The sequence below is a fragment of the Diadema antillarum genome, unplaced genomic scaffold (genome assembly GCF_040938485.1).
Source record: "Diadema antillarum isolate AM-2024a unplaced genomic scaffold, OU_Dant_1.0 scf00000071, whole genome shotgun sequence".
NCBI lineage: Eukaryota > Metazoa > Echinodermata > Echinoidea > Diadematoida > Diadematidae > Diadema > Diadema antillarum.
The window spans coordinates 10,246,980-10,266,184 of record NW_027270960.1 but is presented as its reverse complement, the minus strand read 5'-3'; the positions used below and the strand labels follow the sequence as shown (position 1 = coordinate 10,266,184).

Genomic DNA, 19,205 nt, shown 5'->3' with positions numbered 1-19,205 from the left:
ATATATACATACATACATATATATATATATATATATATATATATATATATACATAGATATATATATAATCCACGTATAATTACACCAATTTTTGATATTTCTTGAACTTGAATGCAATCTGAACAGAAATCGCTTCTAACTATTCACAGTTTCGTCAGTTTAAACGTAGCTGTCTAAAAAACCCAAAATGTTACTCCATGCATACTTATCGAGTATTTAGAAGGGAGCCCTCTACGATAATTTACTGTACGCTTGTTGGCCCGCGAGTCGAGGATTATTATGATGCTGTCGCGTTTTGTAATACAGCTCTACCACTCTCTTGAGATGGACCTTTTATTTTTCTGTCTCTCTCCGACATCCATACTCGTATAATCTGTTGCAAAGGCATAACACTGACATATTTAACGTTACACACAACCGCAGAAAAGGACACATGGTCATTCTCAGATGACCAATCCAGTAGACATCACAGCCGATCACTGTTGCTCTTCAAATTCTGGATGCAAACACGTTGTAGGGCAGGATGCCTTCTGAAGGCTGTGACAGTAGTGTGAATACACATACACACAAACACACACATGAACATAATATGCACTCACGATTGCCTCGCAAACTGTTTATTTCATTTTTCCATCTGAGAAGATGGCTGGATAGCCTATTCATAATATTCAGCTGCACTATAGCTGGTTTTCCATGGGGTCCAGTTAGATGTCAGGCAGGACCTTCACCGGGTAAATAGCATGCTCTTTGCAATGAATGAATGAAACGGGATCTTTTACGTGCATGAGTTATGGCTCTCTCACTCACGGGACCTCCATTGAATGTCCTTTATGTGAGGGACAGAGTGTTAAGCCTCTTACTTAGAGGGGACGGCATGATTACACACAACGTTAGACTTGGGAATCGAACCCGGGTCCTTTGGATCTGGAGGCAGACGCGCTGCCGACTGAGCCAAATCACCGCTATCTGAGGCAAACCGAGCCCAATGTTGTTTTCCGTGTCTCCCGGACTTGTCTTCAAGGAATATAAATTGAACTGAACTGTCTTGTAAAATTTGTCTCACATCTGCCAGTATGCCCACATGGGATGAAAAGATAAGTATTCATTTACTACTCCCCCCTTTTTAGAAATAAAAAAATGTTTGCCATTAAAGTTCTTTGTAACACGCGGTCATGTTCGTATGAGTTTTTTCTGCGATCTGATTTCGGACTAAAGGTTAAGGAAACGACATCAGTACTGTTAGGGCAACCACAGCAGCATAATGTCTTACATTCGTACAATCATTCATTCAGGAGGCAGGATTTCTCATCTAATATCGTGATTGAATTGACCGTCTACAGCACTAAAGCGCCAAGTGTCTTCCGAAGGCTCAATTTATTGCGCGTGAGCAACTACAGTGACTCCCCTCCCCTCCCTCCCCCCCCCCCCGCAAACTCGAAGAGGGGAGCGAACTTTGTTCGGTGCCTTGATCGTTACCGATTCAAAGTGTGAGAAAAAAACAATGTGATTGACGGAGCAGACTAAGCTTAGCCACCTACTGACATGTACTAGGTGTTTCAAAAAACATTTCCCACTTTTGATCATTAATAGTTCAAAAACTGTTCGTCCGATAAAACTGTCATTGATATGAGTAATGGCTGAATAGTGTACAATTTTGTTGAAGGTGATCTGAATGTGAAAGCATCAATCAGTTTCATTAAATCTAAGATCGATTTTGAAGTAGGGTTTCAGATTTGGTGAAATTTTAACCCTCTGTAAAAAAAAAAAAAAAAACTTTGCACAGGAACCAATGATGTGTATGTGAGTGTGTGCTGACAATGGCCCTGAACAATGGACATGCCTGAACCACCTGTTGACTAGGCGTCAGTCTCGCGCTCCCAGGCACATGAATGCTTAATCAATAATTCATGTGGATTGCCCTGGGCACTGCTAGTCTGGATTCATGCACGATAAAGGGTAAAAAGCATGCACATGGAAAAAGTAAGCACATGTTTCCTTGTACTTGCAAACACCACATTTTAGAACGAATAAAGACTAGCTGTGATAGTGGAATTCCTCATGAATAAATAATGGCATTCTAATCCTGGCCATTGTTCAGGACCATTTTCCGGGTGTCAACTACACACTCCCATTCACACCATTGACCCCCTGTGCAAAGTGAAAGTTTTGTACAGAGGGTTGAAAATAGAGCAAAATCTGGAACCTAACTGTGAAATTAATCATGGATTTCATGAAACTGATTTATGCTTTCATATTCAAACCACCTCCAACAAAATCATACACTATTCAGCTATCACTCATATCAATGACAGTGTTATCTGGTTTTTGAATTATTAAGAATCAAAAGTGGGAAGTGTTTTTTGAAACACCTAGTATGAGGACGCAATAATTTCACATTTCTCATGGAAGAGAGGTAAGGATTCGCTCACTCTCGCGGGTCACGGTGACATGGATGAGACTCTGGGTGTTCTAAGAACAGTTCCTGCGCTCGATTCTTTCCCCGGGGTCTAAAATCGCCGGAAAGGATATATCACTCACTATGTCCCGGTACATTACCAATATGCCAAATAACTGGTATTGCATTACCATAACAATTATTTATTTTCTTACAGTGTATGCAAACACACACACACACACAAACACACTCGATTTATGTATATAAGTATGATATATGTATTATGTGCACTCTCTGTATCAACATTAATAACTTTATATATATATATATATGTATATATATATATGATATATATATATATATATATATATACATATATATATATATCCATTATGTATACATAATACATGTAATTATATTTGAAGAGTTTAAGTTGAGATATTTGTGATTAAAGCTGCTAAAAAACTGACAAAAATAAGAGGATATGGGATATTCTCAATCATAACTTTAAGAATATTCCTTGGTACTTCCAAAGTGGGGTATTACTAGAGAGGTCTTATTTTGCTTTATCTGACGAAAATACTTACTTTAAAATGCTTGAGAATGGCGTTTAGCCCGTTTAGCCCGCTCATACAGATGCGTAATATATACATGTATATATACGCACTGTATGTAATGTAGGGGCATATGTATATATATATATATATATATATATATATATATATACATATATATAATATATATATATATATATATATATATTACCATATAAAATCACGAACTTGGTGTGATTGTAATTCTGCTAATGAAAAGTTTCAGACACGAGCACACGATAGCTATTAGGAGTATAACCTTTATTTCATTTCTCATGTCAAATAAATACGGTAGTAAAATAGGTATGTCATCAAGAATTGATAGAATGAATAGACAAATAAAACTGTCGAAATTCGTTCAAAAGTGTAAATTATTCCTCGAAAACTCATCGATAGAGTTGGCTCTACCCGTAGCCGATGTCGACAGCCGTGTGGTCGCAGCGAACAATTCCAATAGCTATACGCGAACAAGTGCTATTATATGCTTCATTTACTTTCGAAATATGTTAAAGTCGCCATTGTTAAAAAATGTGCCAGACGAGGAGCTCACTACACATTAGCCAGCTACCAGATCCCCTTCAAATATTTCTACAAGTACTTTAACATACGTTCTTTCATTCATTCAAATTATTTAAGGTCATTCTTAGTTTAACACAGAATATTTTGCAGTCGCGTTAAAGATATGTAATACTGTCTTGATTAAATTTTGCATGAATCATATTATTTAGATGTTTTATTTCTTACCCTTGTTAGAACCCTTGAGACTTTTTCATTTCTTAATTGAATATGTCATTTAAGAAATGGATTCATCGGAGTCGCGAATTTCGAACCTGCGCATGTGTGCTTCAATTTTTGTAGATACTAATTATGGAGATCCATTTTATTATATCAATTCTTAAAGTTTATATACACATCAAACAATTCAATCTGGAAATATCGAAATTCCAAGAAAAAAAAAGTCAAGACATTTAGATAATGAAATTTCAGCCATGAATCACTAGACTTTGAAAAAAAAAAATCGGCCAGTGATTATACCTGGGGCATCATTTTTTTTTCCAAATTCGGCACTGGTATCACTGTCGTAAGTACTCGCTTGTTGAACTTTGATATAAAAATAAATCTTAAAATCGATCAAAATACATCCCTTTCTCCCCTCCTCTTCTCTGAGTCAGACCAGCTAGAAATAGGCCTATACATTTTTTTTTCTACTGGAGTTGACACAACTTTATAAATTACACTTTTTGTGTCATACTAGCAGTACTATACCAATAGGAAGTCATTTTTTTTTTTTTAAAGACAAAGACTTTTAAGGATAACATAATGGTTGAGCAAATTAACACTATAGGCTAAAAACTGTTTTAAATTCCCACGCCTCTGGCAACTGTAATGACACTTGTTCAAAACGTTAGATGTTACAGCTCTTGTAAGCGTTGACGTAGTAATCAATACCTGAATTCAATTCACATACATGACATAAGGAACTATGACCAATTAAGAGATGTCGACGTCTTAAAGAGACCACCAAGAGTGGTTTTTTTTTCGCAGATGACAATTCATTACATTGCTTGTAAAATCAATATACACTGCTCCAAAGTTTTCGATAGGCTTATAACCACATCATATCAAATGATTGCTAAACAATATAACTTCAAATTTATTTAAACATATACAAGTCAAAATTTCAGAATAATAAATACTGTGTATCAAAAGATATTTCTCATGTATCCATAGCAGCTCTGTAAAACAGTTTTTCACTTTCCATTAACTGCCCGTTCTGATATAACGCCATTGTTTCTCAGCGAGTGACTTATACTTCTGATCCGTAGACCAGGGTCTGTGTTGCTTCTTTTGAGGCACCTACAGCTTAGCCAGAGGCAGCATGGCTTCCAGAGTTTCCGGAAACCCATCCTGAATTTGGTGTTGAGGACTCCGTACACGAAGACGTTAAGAACGCTGTTCGTCAGAGCGACCATGAACGCTGCGCAGTGTACGCGCGCATTTACGTGCACCTGCGCGTTCAACAGAAAGCAGACAGCAACATACGGAATCCAGCATAGAAGAAACACACCGAGGAGGATCAGTAACGTTGTTGCCGCTTTCGTGTCTCGAATTGACTGCATTTTCTTCATCTTTGCCACTTTTCTCGCCGTTTGCTTGGACGTAAATGTTTTCCATTCCCCCGATTCTCCGCTTGTGGACGATTTATGTTTATCTTTCTCTCGTTTGTGCCGCAAAGTGCCCTCGTTGAGGGAAAACCTCTTTTTGACTGTTTTGTGTTTTGGCGGGACGTAGTCGTCTGTCCGAATTGTAGGCACGTTGGCGTCGTTCTGAAAGATACTGGGCACAATAGCCAGACCCGCAGGAACAGAGCATTTGACATTTGCCAAGCCCTTGTCACTGTGTGTCTCATTCACCAAGTCTCCCCGCCACACATGCTGGGCCGACTTGCTGCGCTTGATGTCAGCATTCACTGCTCTCGGCTCCCTCTGTCCTTCAGACAGAGTGCTGCCGTTTGTGTCTGTGATTTTGGCGCGGTAAACCTGATCACTATTACCATGGTACCTCATGTTGTCTGGTAGTGATGTTGAAGGCCTATCCACGCGTGCGCCGGGCGGTCTCTTGCGCGGGGACGCTTGCGAAACTTCTCCAGTGAGCGCGTCACACTGACTTTTCTCGTTCGCCCATCTGCTCGTGTGCTCGGGGCCGCCTAAATTCGCCGGAGCTGGTCTGATCTGCCGCTTGACGCGGCGAGCGACGATGTAGATTTTGGCGTAACAAAACAAAATCATCGCAAGCGGGAGACAGAAGCCGACGAAGTACTTGGCGATGGTGTAGCCCCAATTCGATTTCTCCCAGTCCACGGTACAGGCTCCAATGTCCTCGATGTAGGCGTACGAAGCGATACTCGTCATCGGTAAACAGGCGCAGGTGACAGACACTCCCCAAATGCATACGAGGTAGACGGTTGCCCGGGTTGCAGTCATACATTGCTGGTAGTGAAGGGGTTTGACGATTGCCACGTATCTGTTAAATGAAGAGACCAGAAACCGAAAAGTGACATTAGACATCTGAGTTGAGTTGACCATCACTTGTACACATCATAATCACATGAATATGATAGTGAACTGTAAAATCATACATTTATCAATGATCAGAAGTTGTTGCTTTTTTTTTCAATTAAAAAGCGATAAACATTTGAACGGATGAACATTCATTCCAAATAATAGATAGTAACATTATGTCAAAAGGCAGGCAACTTTGCAAATCGCGTAATCACATTCCAGGCATCGCCACGGAGCCGTGAGTTTAATCTAGGACAGTTGTCTCCCAACGACACTAAATGGGGACAAAAATGTCTAAATGTCGATTTATCAATACAGAGGATGGTAACGGCAGGGGAGACATGCGATTTATCGCTCTGCTGTATTGGCTCAGCCTTCGCTTCATGTATAATTGAAAGCATGGTATTATAATGAACGAGTTTGATGCGGTTTAAATTGCGGTTCGCACCTGCTCTTACTTGTACAGCCAAATCATGCATTGTTTCTGGGTTTTTTTAAGGCCCCCAAAACCAAGCTTGAATAAAACATTGTTGATCGATCGCCAGATAACGCATTGAAATTATCTATCGTCCCTCAGCCATCCTTTCCTTTTCATCCAGTTTTACGATCAATGTGTCACCTTTTTTCTATTTCTGTCTTTCTCTTTTTATGCTTTTGTGCACACATGTCTGGGGAATATTCCGATTGTGCCTTCTTGTTTTATGATAAAAGTCAGCTTTCAATACTTTGGATTTTGTCTTCTCTTATATTTCTGTGATTGCCTACAGGCGGAGAATAATAATTGTGTGTTTCTTAATGGTCTGCCTGTGTTGTTATCTGCTGAATAGCCCGAGTAGAAATGTCAGACGTGAGCGATAATTACATATAGCGCCCTCAATGACCGAGCTCTCCATAGTATTTTTGTGCGCGGTGTAGCTTTCAGTGAGCATTAACGCTTTTGCAAGTGTGCGGTTATCACCTTTCGTGTCACAAAAACAGGCGGACTTTCTCTCTAGATTATATATCGCCTAGAGACCACACTTTCCCATTTTCTCCTTCTGGAAATTTCCTGAGGATCACGATGTAATAATACGGTTCATCTAGAACATTACGCAATTTTCCTGGAATCTTGGCTACAATTTTGTACACATGAGAACTCAATTTCTTTTTAAATCCCTCTGTGATTTTGTCACTGCGTAAGATACGTTTCTTATTCTTTAACACGCCTGACCTAATTCATAACTGCTTAAGCTGAGAATGCCGGCGATACATAACCTTTTCCAGCGATTACGCACAATCAAATGTAAAGCTGCTTAGCTACACAGCATGTTCAATAGAACATTCTTATCCCCGGGAGGCTGCGTGTTTTATTACACCACATGCTCATAATTTACAAAACGCGAAATGTGCGCATGTGACTAACTAACGCATGATCCTCTGAAGAAGAATAGAGTAAAATTTACGAAGAAATATTCCTCAGATGTATGACTGATGAATGATAATGTATGTCGACAAGTCGAGCGTTGAGGGAATAACGCGATAACACATCCCAGCAATTCGCACACAGAAGCTGGGCTACTCTCCGGGGATTTGATCCAGCGCTGCCAAGTCTCTCGAACTCGACACTAATGCCAGAATTCGCCTCATTTTCATTCCCCGACCTACACGCGGTGCGTGCTCAGACGCATAAATGAATGCTAGCTCGTAAAGGTGTAAGTAATCCCAGGTATTCTTCTTTCTCCATCGAGTTTCTTTTCTTTTCCAGCATCTATTTGTCCCCACCTCCCTCTTGTCCTTTTACTCCGCTTTCCCTCTTTCTACTCTTATCCTCAAAAAATCTGCACTCTTTTTAAATTTCTCTCTCTCTCCCTTTCCCTCTCTTTGTAGGCATAACGTCTTACTTTTTAAAGCAACATCTCTGTGCCGGTTTTTATAGACTCTTTCCAGGAAGACGAGGGTTGTTTCAGCTGTCCTTGCCCTCTATCAATGAAGTCTGCCTTTGTCTGAATCACTATTATTAGATGTCTGTAGGAATATAGTGAAGATTCCGTCTACAGCCTAGATGACTTTCATTACGATCCTTATTTAAATGATAATGGCGTATTCCCGCTGGTATAGTATTGCTTATTTTTTATTCAAATGTAGTAAGCAGTGGGACCAGTGTCTTTTTTTTTTTTTTTTGGATATAGACATAAACTCAAAAGTCTTGGATATTCAGCTCAGTCACTATAGACTCTTCCAGCAGAAATCATGAACAATCAGATTGTTTCATGGCGCATGCGCAGCTGGCATCTTTATATTATCGATTGCTGTACTTGTTGAACCGTTCCGTCTGTCTGACGAATGTAAGAAAAACAAAAAGTGCAATGTGCTAAAGGGGAAAAAAGTGAGACAATATGCGTGGAGGCGGAACCAAAATAAATTCTTCGGTTTGCTCTCTTGACATTGCACACACTTGTATAGGACGTACTTTAACATTCATATTTTCGCATGTTGTGTGTGTGCATGTACGGCTGTGCCTTGTATCGGAATGTCAGTCACACGCTCCTTCCTCTTTTTTTTTTATTCCACTTTCCCTCCCTCAAAGCATGCACTGGAGGGTTTCTGAGAGTCGTGCTTTCGACCACATGACCATATACCACGTGATGACAGAGTCGCTGTTTTGAGGATATTTCTCTCTTTGTCAGAGAGATCATTCAATGCAGACACCACGCGTCTGGTGTATTCATAGTCGCAGACGTAGCTGCACCACTGCAGTTGGTATATTTTGATTGGATCTTGTGTCAGATCTGCTTGTTGTAAAGTTTTGTGTCTATAATTATAAAGTTTGCTTTTACGCTGAATTCACATCTTACTTAGACGCCGGACAAACTGTCATAGTAAATAAGACGAACTTGGACCTGCATCAACAGTCCTTTTTATCCAGTGAAGGGTATTAACTCTTCCTGAGCCCCCTCTATTATTACCACCCCATCATTGTCAGCTCTACCCAATGTTAATACACCTGGAAGGAGTAGAACTCAGTTCGCTCTGTATAATCTTAAGCCTCATCCACACCCCATACCACAGTCTTCTCGTTAACAATAGGGAGCTTTAGATTTTAGACGCGCGGACGTTCAAAGGGAAAAAACAAAACAAAACATGCTCTGAGCGTGCGCAGAAGCGTGCGTCAACTTGACCCGCGCTTCTGCGCACGCTCAGAACATGTTTTTTTTTTCCCTTTGAACGTCCGCGCGTCTAAAATCTAATAGGAATCACTTGGCAGCTTGACGCCAGACGCCTTTAATGCTGCACCATGAGGCAAAGTTAATCCCGGTTATGAACCGTAAATCTAGAAATGACGCTGATACTGGCTATGGTGTAGCATTCATGTCCTGCCTTGGTAGTGCCAATGGCCTCCGGTTGGTCCTAGGAGCGTGATACGAGCCTGACATTTACTTATACAGCATCAGATTGCGTCATGTATAGTCCCAATACTATACGAGGAACTTCGCAGTACGCTTAGCGGTCTTATTTCTCCATATCTCCCCATGAAACTTAGAGGGAAAAGAAACAAGCAATATCTGATGTCATGTCTTAAAGCAGAGGAACCAGGCTCGACTGGATAGAAGATGAGAAGACGACGCATGCAAGACACGGGATAATCCCCTATCTCCAGGCACTGGTGACTTTCTCCGGGATTGCCCGTGTAATAGAGCCACGGGCGAACGCGTGCCGGGGAGCGTGACGGGTAGACTCGCTTTCAAAGAGTTGCTATAATACGCGTCTGCACATCCTGATGTGGGTAGAATGTCACGGCGGGCTCGAATCGTTCGCCTCCATCAATGTAATGAATTGAAGGCTAGAGGTAAACAACCACTAAAACACCTCAAGAAACGGCAAAAACATCATACACAGAAACATGAACATAAATGGATACATACATACAAAACCAAGGGGAAAAAACACCAACGCTAATGACAACGGCAGAAACAACATCAACAAAAGCAGCACCAACCTCCTCCTCAAGGTTATTCCTAGAAGCTGTGGCATTTTGAAACACGCATATCATGTGAAGCGCTTTTATTCTAGGCCTTTTAATCTATAGCCATATTTTTGTAGGAGCAAATTATATTTCGCTGCAGAAAAAAAAAGGCCGAGTGCTGCTTTAGTAAAGTGATACTCATCGGTGAGATTATGTAGTTACATGAGAGAAGCAAACACTTTCTAATGGTAGTCGAATAAGAAGTTTTTCACTTTCGGAAATGTATCACCAGACGCACACGTCTGTACAATATTTACATATATTTTCATCTTTCTGTCTGTATTCATATCATTAAGCTTAGTATACAAATGTAATTATATTAAACAAATAGGAATATAGATATGTAATAATCATTTATATCTTTTTTCCTCATTCTACCAAACAATTAATGAGTATGTATGTAGCCTATGCATATATCTTTGCACGTATGAACAGATATGTTTAAGACATAATATATCATAATATTATACTCGTATATGATTATTATTTTTGATATATTATTATATCAGATATACATATAACAGACATATCCATATACATATAATATAATATACATATAGGCCTACATATAATCAGACATATCCATATCCATATAATATAATATACATATAGGCCTACATACACTTATTATAATCATATATATATATATATATATATATGCATATATATTTGTGTATATCAAACAAAACTTTCATAATGTTCTCGTGCATACAAACATACATACATACTCATTATTGTTTGATAGCGTGAGGAAGAAAAGACAGAAGAGAGAGAGAGACATTGATATTGTGAAGATCGCTCGCGGTATACTGCCGTAAGTTTGCCAAGCAAATTGACACATTGACGCTACATTTTGCTCCGTCACATATTATACCGAGATGTAGACGCTGCGGAGACAGTGATTTCTCTCGACAAAGCCACGCTTGGAAACATTGATTTTTTTTTCTTCTTTGTTTGAGGATTGCTTAGCATCTCATTGATTTCAGTAGATAAGAAAAGAATCCTGAACATCGCGCCGGAGTGGTAAACCTTTTTCCACCGGTCAGCGGCCCGCTGGTACATTAGAAATGTGGCTACTGATTGTAAAGCTTGTTTGGTTTTGCTTTCAATTAAGGCAAGTAAGTCTCCGCTTTTATTGAATCAGAATATTTTCAATCCTTGATTTTCGTGATCTTTCTTCTCTAGGCATCTTTTTTAAAGAAAAAAACACACCCAACATATTGGCATGCAAAGAGCATGCTATCACGTATGATACATACACATGTGCTTGTGTGCTCTGAGGAACTGAAGGAACAATAGCGTGTGGAAGTGCGACAAAGGGAAGAAGGAGATGGAAGGAGGGGGGGGGGGGGAGTTGTAAAAGGGAGGGGGCTCAAGTGTCGCTTGACGCGAAGCTTGGTTTTACCAAGCATGCGAGAATCGACAGGCAGACCGAGAGGGAGGGAGCATAACATCCGCATTAACCAATCAGTGCAAGCGACGCAACCGCGAAAAAAAAATGGTGAATGCTCAACAACACGTAAGGAATTACCATGACTATCTGCGAGCGACGCAACCGCGAAAAAAGATGGTGTATGCTCAACAACACATAAGGAATTACCATGACTATCTACAGGCATTTTGGATAGCTTTTTTCTCACTCTTTGCAAAATGGAGGAAAACAAGACAGAGAAATTCTGCGGTATGAATACAGATGGAAGAAAGGTGGCAGGGGTGGGGGTGGGGATAGAAGATACGTTACCATGGTGAAATGAATAGCTATCATTTTGACAGGTCATTTGAATTTTATAGGAACTATGCCTTCACGGCTGAGGAGGAAAAGACAAGAAAAGACAGGAGCGGATAAGTTTTTATATGAGGTAGAAAGCTATCCACAAAATATCTAGATTTACAGGTAGAAAAAAAATAAAGTAATTTTAATACTATGAAAGGACATGAAGGATAACAATAAGTTAAAGACAGGGAGAGAGATACGGCGCGAAGGAGTATCTAGCGATGAAACAGGCTAGGTAACAGACTGTAAATGCGCCCAAGAATACCCGGTGGTACTGTTTATTGGTATATACTGCTATATGATGAGCATGTTTTCAACTTACTTAAAGGGGATGGCTAGTAACTGATCAGTGGGAATCAGTGGGAATGCTGGGGGATGATCGTTCTAATCCTTGTGGGATTCATTTAAGAGTACATTCTGTATCTATTGTTGTGTGAAAATAAGTTTGCTTCAGAATGGTCTCATATTCAAGTAATGTGCAGTTTAATGTTTCCAGGTTAGCATGCCTGTACAGTGACGGACGATTAAACTGCACATTACTTGAATATGAGACCGTTCAGAAGCAAATCATTTTCACACAACAATAGATATACAATGAACTCTTGAATGAATCCCATAAGGATTGGAACAACCATCCCCCAGCATTCCCACTGATTCCCACTTATCAGTTACTAGCCATCCCCTTTAACGGTGTACTACGGTGTTATCAATTTAATTCATTATTTGTTGACTTTGAATGAAATGCGTATGAAGTAGAAGTAGACAACGAATCTGATTTTGAACCTTCTCTTTAAAAGAGAAAACACCAAACGTTATGACCATTGTGGCAAATGGCACATAGTATGTAAATATAAAAATATAAATCTAACTCTATGTACATGTAGTTTTGGAAATATCTTTCTCTATATCGTCAAGACATACATTTACACTTACAGTCAACTTCCGAACACTTCACGCGAAGCGAAAAATCTCGTCAACATCCAATATTTATATTTCGCGAGCCTTGTGAGCTAGACGAGTAGGCAAACAATGAATGAAGTGACCAGCTAACATGCCTCCACACGGGTACGTGAGAAAGAAGCTCTTTCGAGAAATAATTGATAGCAATTTGTTTTCCGCGCGGAAAGAAAACACCTGGTGAGCTGCTGATTCAGAGGCAAGCGGACTTATTTGTTTTTGATTATTCCCCTTAGTGGCTTTAACGGATTATGCACAAATACCTCAGGAAATATATATATATATATATATATATATATATATATATATATATATATGAAGAGTTTGTTTGTAAAAACCGATAAGTCCATATTTGCCAAATGGAGATATTTGCGATTAAAGGTCAAGAAAAATAAAGAGAATAATAAGAAAATTTTTGCTTTTTTGACCATAACTTCAAAAATGTACTTTTATATGAAGTGACCAATATATCAATTTAAAGGTATTATTTTGTACTTTGTGACAGAGACCGTACTTCAAAATCTTCAAAAATGGACTTATCGGTTTTTGCAAACAAACTCTTCATATATACATATATGCTTTCAATACCAGGAGTTTATCTATTGACATGGGTCTAAAGCAATTACTCCCTGGGCAATTACCCCGGACCCTTCCCATGACCTTAATCCTAATCCTAATCCTGAACCTAATCCTAACCCTAACACAAACTCTAACTCTAAACCTAACTTAACCCTAATCTTTACTCTCACATTATCACTAACCATTATTTAGCCGGGGGTTAATTGCCCGGGGGGGGGGGGGGGGTATTTCCCTGATACCCTTGACACAAGCAATGACAAGTGATCACTTGACAAAGGGTGAAAGGGCCCGAATATTTGCGTCAAAAAATAAACTATTGGTATAGACAGCATAAGCTTGACTTCTGTTGCTCCAAATTACGTTACGAATTACTCAACACACATAAAATATCATATGTTCATACATACACACACCCATACTGAGACAGACACAAACAAAATCTTAGTGATAGAAGTAATACAATATTATGCGAGTGGCTGACTACTCTGATTTCACTCATGGTTTGCGAATTGCCGACCTAAATTTAGGTGACTTTACTCCAAGTTAATCTTTGTCCTGTGTTTAAAAGTTGTTGTTTGGCTTCTGCTTCCGTATTTCAGTCTATTTTCGCGTCTTATTTTGTTCGTCCACAATCCAGTGAATAATGTATATACTAAACAATATTTTATGGCTTCCTAAACTAAGATTTCCATCTTCAAATCCTCTCCTCAGTTGGTGCAGAAAAGGTATCCGTGGTTTTGTGGGTTTGTGTGTATGTGTGTGGGTGCGTGTGGGTTTGTGCGTATGCGCGCGTGTGCGTGCTTTATATTGGAGAAGCTGTCAGACGTGCTACGAAAAAGTTGCAGTGTATATGATTAATAACGGCGTCGCGAAAAATCCAATGGAATTTGATTGCTAGAAGATAAGCTTTATGATTAGGTTACAAACCGAACTGTAAATGCAATGACGATGTACAGTTATGGCATAATATGGATTTGATGATGATTCTGAAGACCTTTATTTCAGTTTATGTGTATTTTTATGTTTGTATGTGCATATATACTCACTTGAACATCCATACAAACAAAATGATTATTTAATGGATGAGAACAAATCACAATTTCCTTGGCAATGGAAGAAAACTGGGATATTCATGACAGAAAGAGTTGCAAAAATCGAAAGTCCCGACGGAGTTTATGGAATAGATTACCATCAAGACGAATAGCGCCAGATGTTCTTAGTTTAGAAAATTTAAATCCTCCAGGTTATCAAGGGACTAAGAATAGCACAATTCTTCTCTTTTTCGTCATTATCGTGAAGCACCATAGAATAAAATATCTTGAAGCAGAATAACAATTAAGTACACTCGACAATGCTGAACAAGAATATATAACCTCGTCAGAGGCGTGATCCATCTATTTCTAAGTAATTGAATGCCTCCATCGTCCTCTGGTCAGAAGGTTTTTGTCTCTTGCCTGTTATTGTTTCTCAGCTCAAGCACTCTGAAATATTTTAGGCGGTGCCCACTTCCCTTTGTTAAAGCTCGTGTCTTTGTTTGAGTTAACTACTTGGAGATATCTAACAACCTTGCTCACACTTTCCTCTCTCCTTTTTAGTTCGGTCAAGGGGCGGGGAAGTCTCAAACTTATGCAACAAAGGATAGACAGTATCATTTAGCTTTTGATGACGAACGAAGCGCAAGTAGATTAATCCCGTCTCCCTGGGAAATATTCCATAATTGTCTGTAAGTACTGTGGTGCCAAGAGCATGTCGATGTATCAATGTATTGTTGAGGAGACGCGATCTGCGCATGAGATGAATTTAGACGTTACATCACAAAGATGTATAAGAGCAGAACAATCAGGGGATAACAAAATGCATATTGCGGATGTAAGATGTTATTATGGTTTTATCCTTTATTTCCTGTTTTTCTGTATGAAGATAATACCTAGCGTCGATAGAATGAGTCATGAATATCATTCATCGTGTTGCTTGTGACATGCATACATACGTATGTACAAAGTTAATGCAGCACAGGTCAGTCGACTTATGGCTGTAGAATTTGCGACATAAAAAAATGAGAGAAACGTACATATGTGTATTCCTTATTTCGTTTACCGGAAATTTTCTGGAGTTCTTCGGAAAAGGTTCTTGGAAAGGAATATAAAATGGATTATATGCTTCATTTTCACTAAAGCTATTATCTGATTATAATCTAAATTGTGATATACTAGTAAAGCACACACACACGCACACACACTACTATTTTCTTTTTCCTTTCAGTTTGTTTTCTTTTTCCACTTTTGCAAATACCACCCCCCCAAAAAAAAAAAAGTGGTAATAGATCAACGACTTTAATTTGGTGGCAATGATGGCGATAGTGGTTATAGTGTCAATGAGGATAATGATAACACTGATAAAAATTGATAGAATAATATGACTTATAGATAACAATGGCAACAAAATGTAAATATGATAACATAGCACCTTACAAACCTTACCACAATTTATTTACGGACGTCCCCCCTCCTAAACTGAAATTTAAATTTCAGCTTCCCTTTCAGCTTCTCAGCTTCGCTATAAGTTATAACCGGGAAAATTTTCTCCGACTGGATCTCTCAGCTGAAGAATCCCACTCCATCTTAACAAAGATAATACTCTCTCTCTCTCGTCTCAGATTTTTATTCCTAAATAACCCGTATTTACAATGACCTTCACGCCCCCGGGGCGTCTTTCCATGTTATTCATCGTTGAAGTTTTATCACTCCAAGCTACACCAGCCACTGGAATGCGTATAGTAATCACTGAAGAGATGAAACCTATACTCCTCGCTAACAAGACATGCGGGATCATTATGCATGAAAGTTGGGCGACGGTAGAAAGCGACAGGGATTCATTATCATATCAATGGTATGAAGAAATGCAGATTCAACAGGGGACGCTAAGAGAAGAGAGAAGAAGGGAATAAGACGGTGAATAAGTTAATGATAAGATTCCGCATACTTGGGAAACGGTGTGAGCATGGACACTAAGGATATCATGTTGTGAAAATGAATCGTGTAACCAAAATTACCAATACCAAGGGAATGCTGTCCATTTTACTCTGAAAGATCTATTCATATTGATTTGTCATTTCTTCCAAGTCTCTTTGTGGGCTACATTCTCTTTATGAAGAGCTTGTTTCAAAAAGGCGCTAAATCCACCATTTTCCAATGGACTCAGCGCCTTTTGGAAGCAAGCTTTTCATGTATATATACCTTACTTGATTTGTTTGTTGTTAGTTTGTTTATTCTCCATTTCACATTAAAATGCCCAGAACACATAAATCATACATGAATGGAAGAAAAATTACAGAATGGATGGATTGCCCATTTCAAATTCAATATCACGATTCTGTTCTTCTATGGGGACCAATACTAGTCAGTCCGCTTCCGGCGGTTTCACGCTTTTGTGGGATCTTCAAACGAATGGAATATACATACATATAATATATACATATGCATCGGAGAGATGGTGCTCTTCTTTTATTGCGGATTTATTTATTATAGAGAAACATTTTGTCCGATATCGTTACCACCATTGACATGTCAGAAGATATACCATCCCTCGATACCCCAATTATTTCCACATGCTTTGACTTACTGCTTTATTAATCCCTCAAATTCTTTGTAAGCATACGTAATAACAATAATGTAGTATATGATTATGTAATTATTCATGGAAAGAGAAATTGTCTGATAGATTCAAACATGAATGAGAAACAAAATAAGAATCAATAGACAATGAGTCTAAATAATAAACAAAGACATGAACAAATTAGTGAATTAATATCATCGCAATCGGTAAATGTTTCCAAGAATGTGAATGTATCATACCAGGGTTCTGTTAATGTATGAAAATATTTTTGAAACTTAAATTCTAGTGACTTTTGGTGGTTATACCCAATATATTTTTACAGATACAAGACAAGTGACAACACAAGTGAAGATCACTGATTATTAAAACTTTGTCTGTAAAAATTCTGAAAATAAAAGAGTTGTATTTGTTTCATCTTGGTCAATTAAATGTTTAATTATAACTGCAACCATTTACCCAAAATATTTTATTCTTTATTTCACCGTAACAGCCACGTACATAATTATCCAACGAGACAATCTAAAGAATTTCATCATCCCTTAGTGAGAACTGTACACACTCAAAATACATTTGTTTACGCCGGACCCAGATTTTGGAATAGCTTGGATAATGATTTAAAAGAATCTGTGAAGTTAATTACATTTTAAGTATAAACTAAAAAAATATTTGTTTTCTAAATATACCAGTTAATTTTGTTTAATGAAAAAACCCGTCATGTTTCACTTGTCCTTGAGATTTCGTAGTGTGTCCACAGACCTTTTCCATCCCTCTCCTTTTCCCTCTCCTTTTCCTTCTCTATTCTTCCCTGCTCCTCTTTTCTCGTTCTTCGTTGTCCAGTATCTGTCTGAGTGCATTTCCTCAAATTCTGTTATTTCTGTGTTTTGTGTTGTTATTGTTGTCGTTATGTTTTTTTTTTGTGGCCGATTGCATATCTTCCTTTCCGTTCAATTTTCCTGGCATACCTGGCCCCATAGTGTCTGTGCCACAAATGTGATATGATAAGTTTATATGTTTGCATTCTAATATTCTAGTCAGTATTGTTCATAGTATCAGCATCATATATCAATGAGTAAATGTATACAATAGTATATAGAAGAATTTGAAATGAATATGTTTTATTGGTATAACAAATTGGTGCTGTTGTTGTTTTGTCCCAGTGTTCCACGTCTTACAAGCTTGGCTTTCTTAGTGGAACAGTGTTTTCCATCATTGTGATTATTCACTTTTTTTGTTGCCATGGCAAAGTCCATTGTTTCTTTTTTATGATATCATTCGTGCATATACTTTATATTGTATTTGAAAAAAAAGTCCTTTATCAGACGAGTGTAAGAAAAATGAAAAAATTGTATCACTTTGGATTATGTCAACTTTTTTTTTCTTTTTGTTGATGGAAATAAATACACTATTGAATTGAATTGAATTGAAAAACAACTATTCCTTTACGGTTGGTGATGACAAAGTTGGCGATGAAAATTATTTCAATCATCATTACATAATCTTATTTCCTCAAGGAACATACTGGTCTCGTGACGATGTATGCACAGCCATGACTCGAACCTGCGACCTTCTCTACAACAGTTAACAGCTCTATCCATCATACCACTGCGCACTCATCTAATTACAATAAATTTTGCTTTGGTAACAATCTCTTCTAAAACGTTCCATATACATTTTCAGAACATAGTTGTATATATAGCGTATGATCATGATGTACATGTAAATGTATTATGCAATACATACACATACATGATTACTTAACCTTTTAACACGTGTTTGATATGAAATACAATATGTATGAATACACACACACACACGTACACACACACACACACACACACACACCAAGATAGACTTAGGCCTATGTCTGTTTCTGAAACTCATTCAATTTCCTATCTTGATGAAAAATACTATTACTAACCTGTTTCGTCTTTGTTTTTGTTTTTGTTTGTTTGTTTTTTTAAAGATACACGCTTTCCCAGTAAGATGGAGCGTTTCCATGTCATTTTAGGTTTTTATCATGATATGTACTTACACCTGATTGTAAACGTGTATACACAGTTTAAGTTGGGAAAACTACGATAAGAATTGATTTTCATTTCTTATCTACTCTGCCCGTTGCAAGAAAATTATCGAGAATTGATGATTACCAGACTTGTTGATCTGAGGGAGAGATCCCTGAGTGCACTGCAATTCTGTCTGCTGTTGTTTTAACGTTTCGTTGCCACGG

The 19,205-nt window shown here is 38.3% G+C and overlaps 1 protein-coding gene across 1 annotated transcript in view; it reads right to left on the bottom strand.

Moving 5' to 3' along the window:
* Positions 1-4,739: 4,739 nt before the first annotated feature.
* Positions 4,740-19,205, bottom strand: part of LOC139717077 (uncharacterized) — a 36,451-nt gene continuing 21,985 nt past the window's right edge. The window contains exon 3 of the mRNA XM_071628584.1: positions 4,740-6,012. Coding sequence (XP_071484685.1) covers positions 4,740-6,012 — 1,273 coding nt within the window. The remainder of the gene's footprint in view (positions 6,013-19,205) is intronic.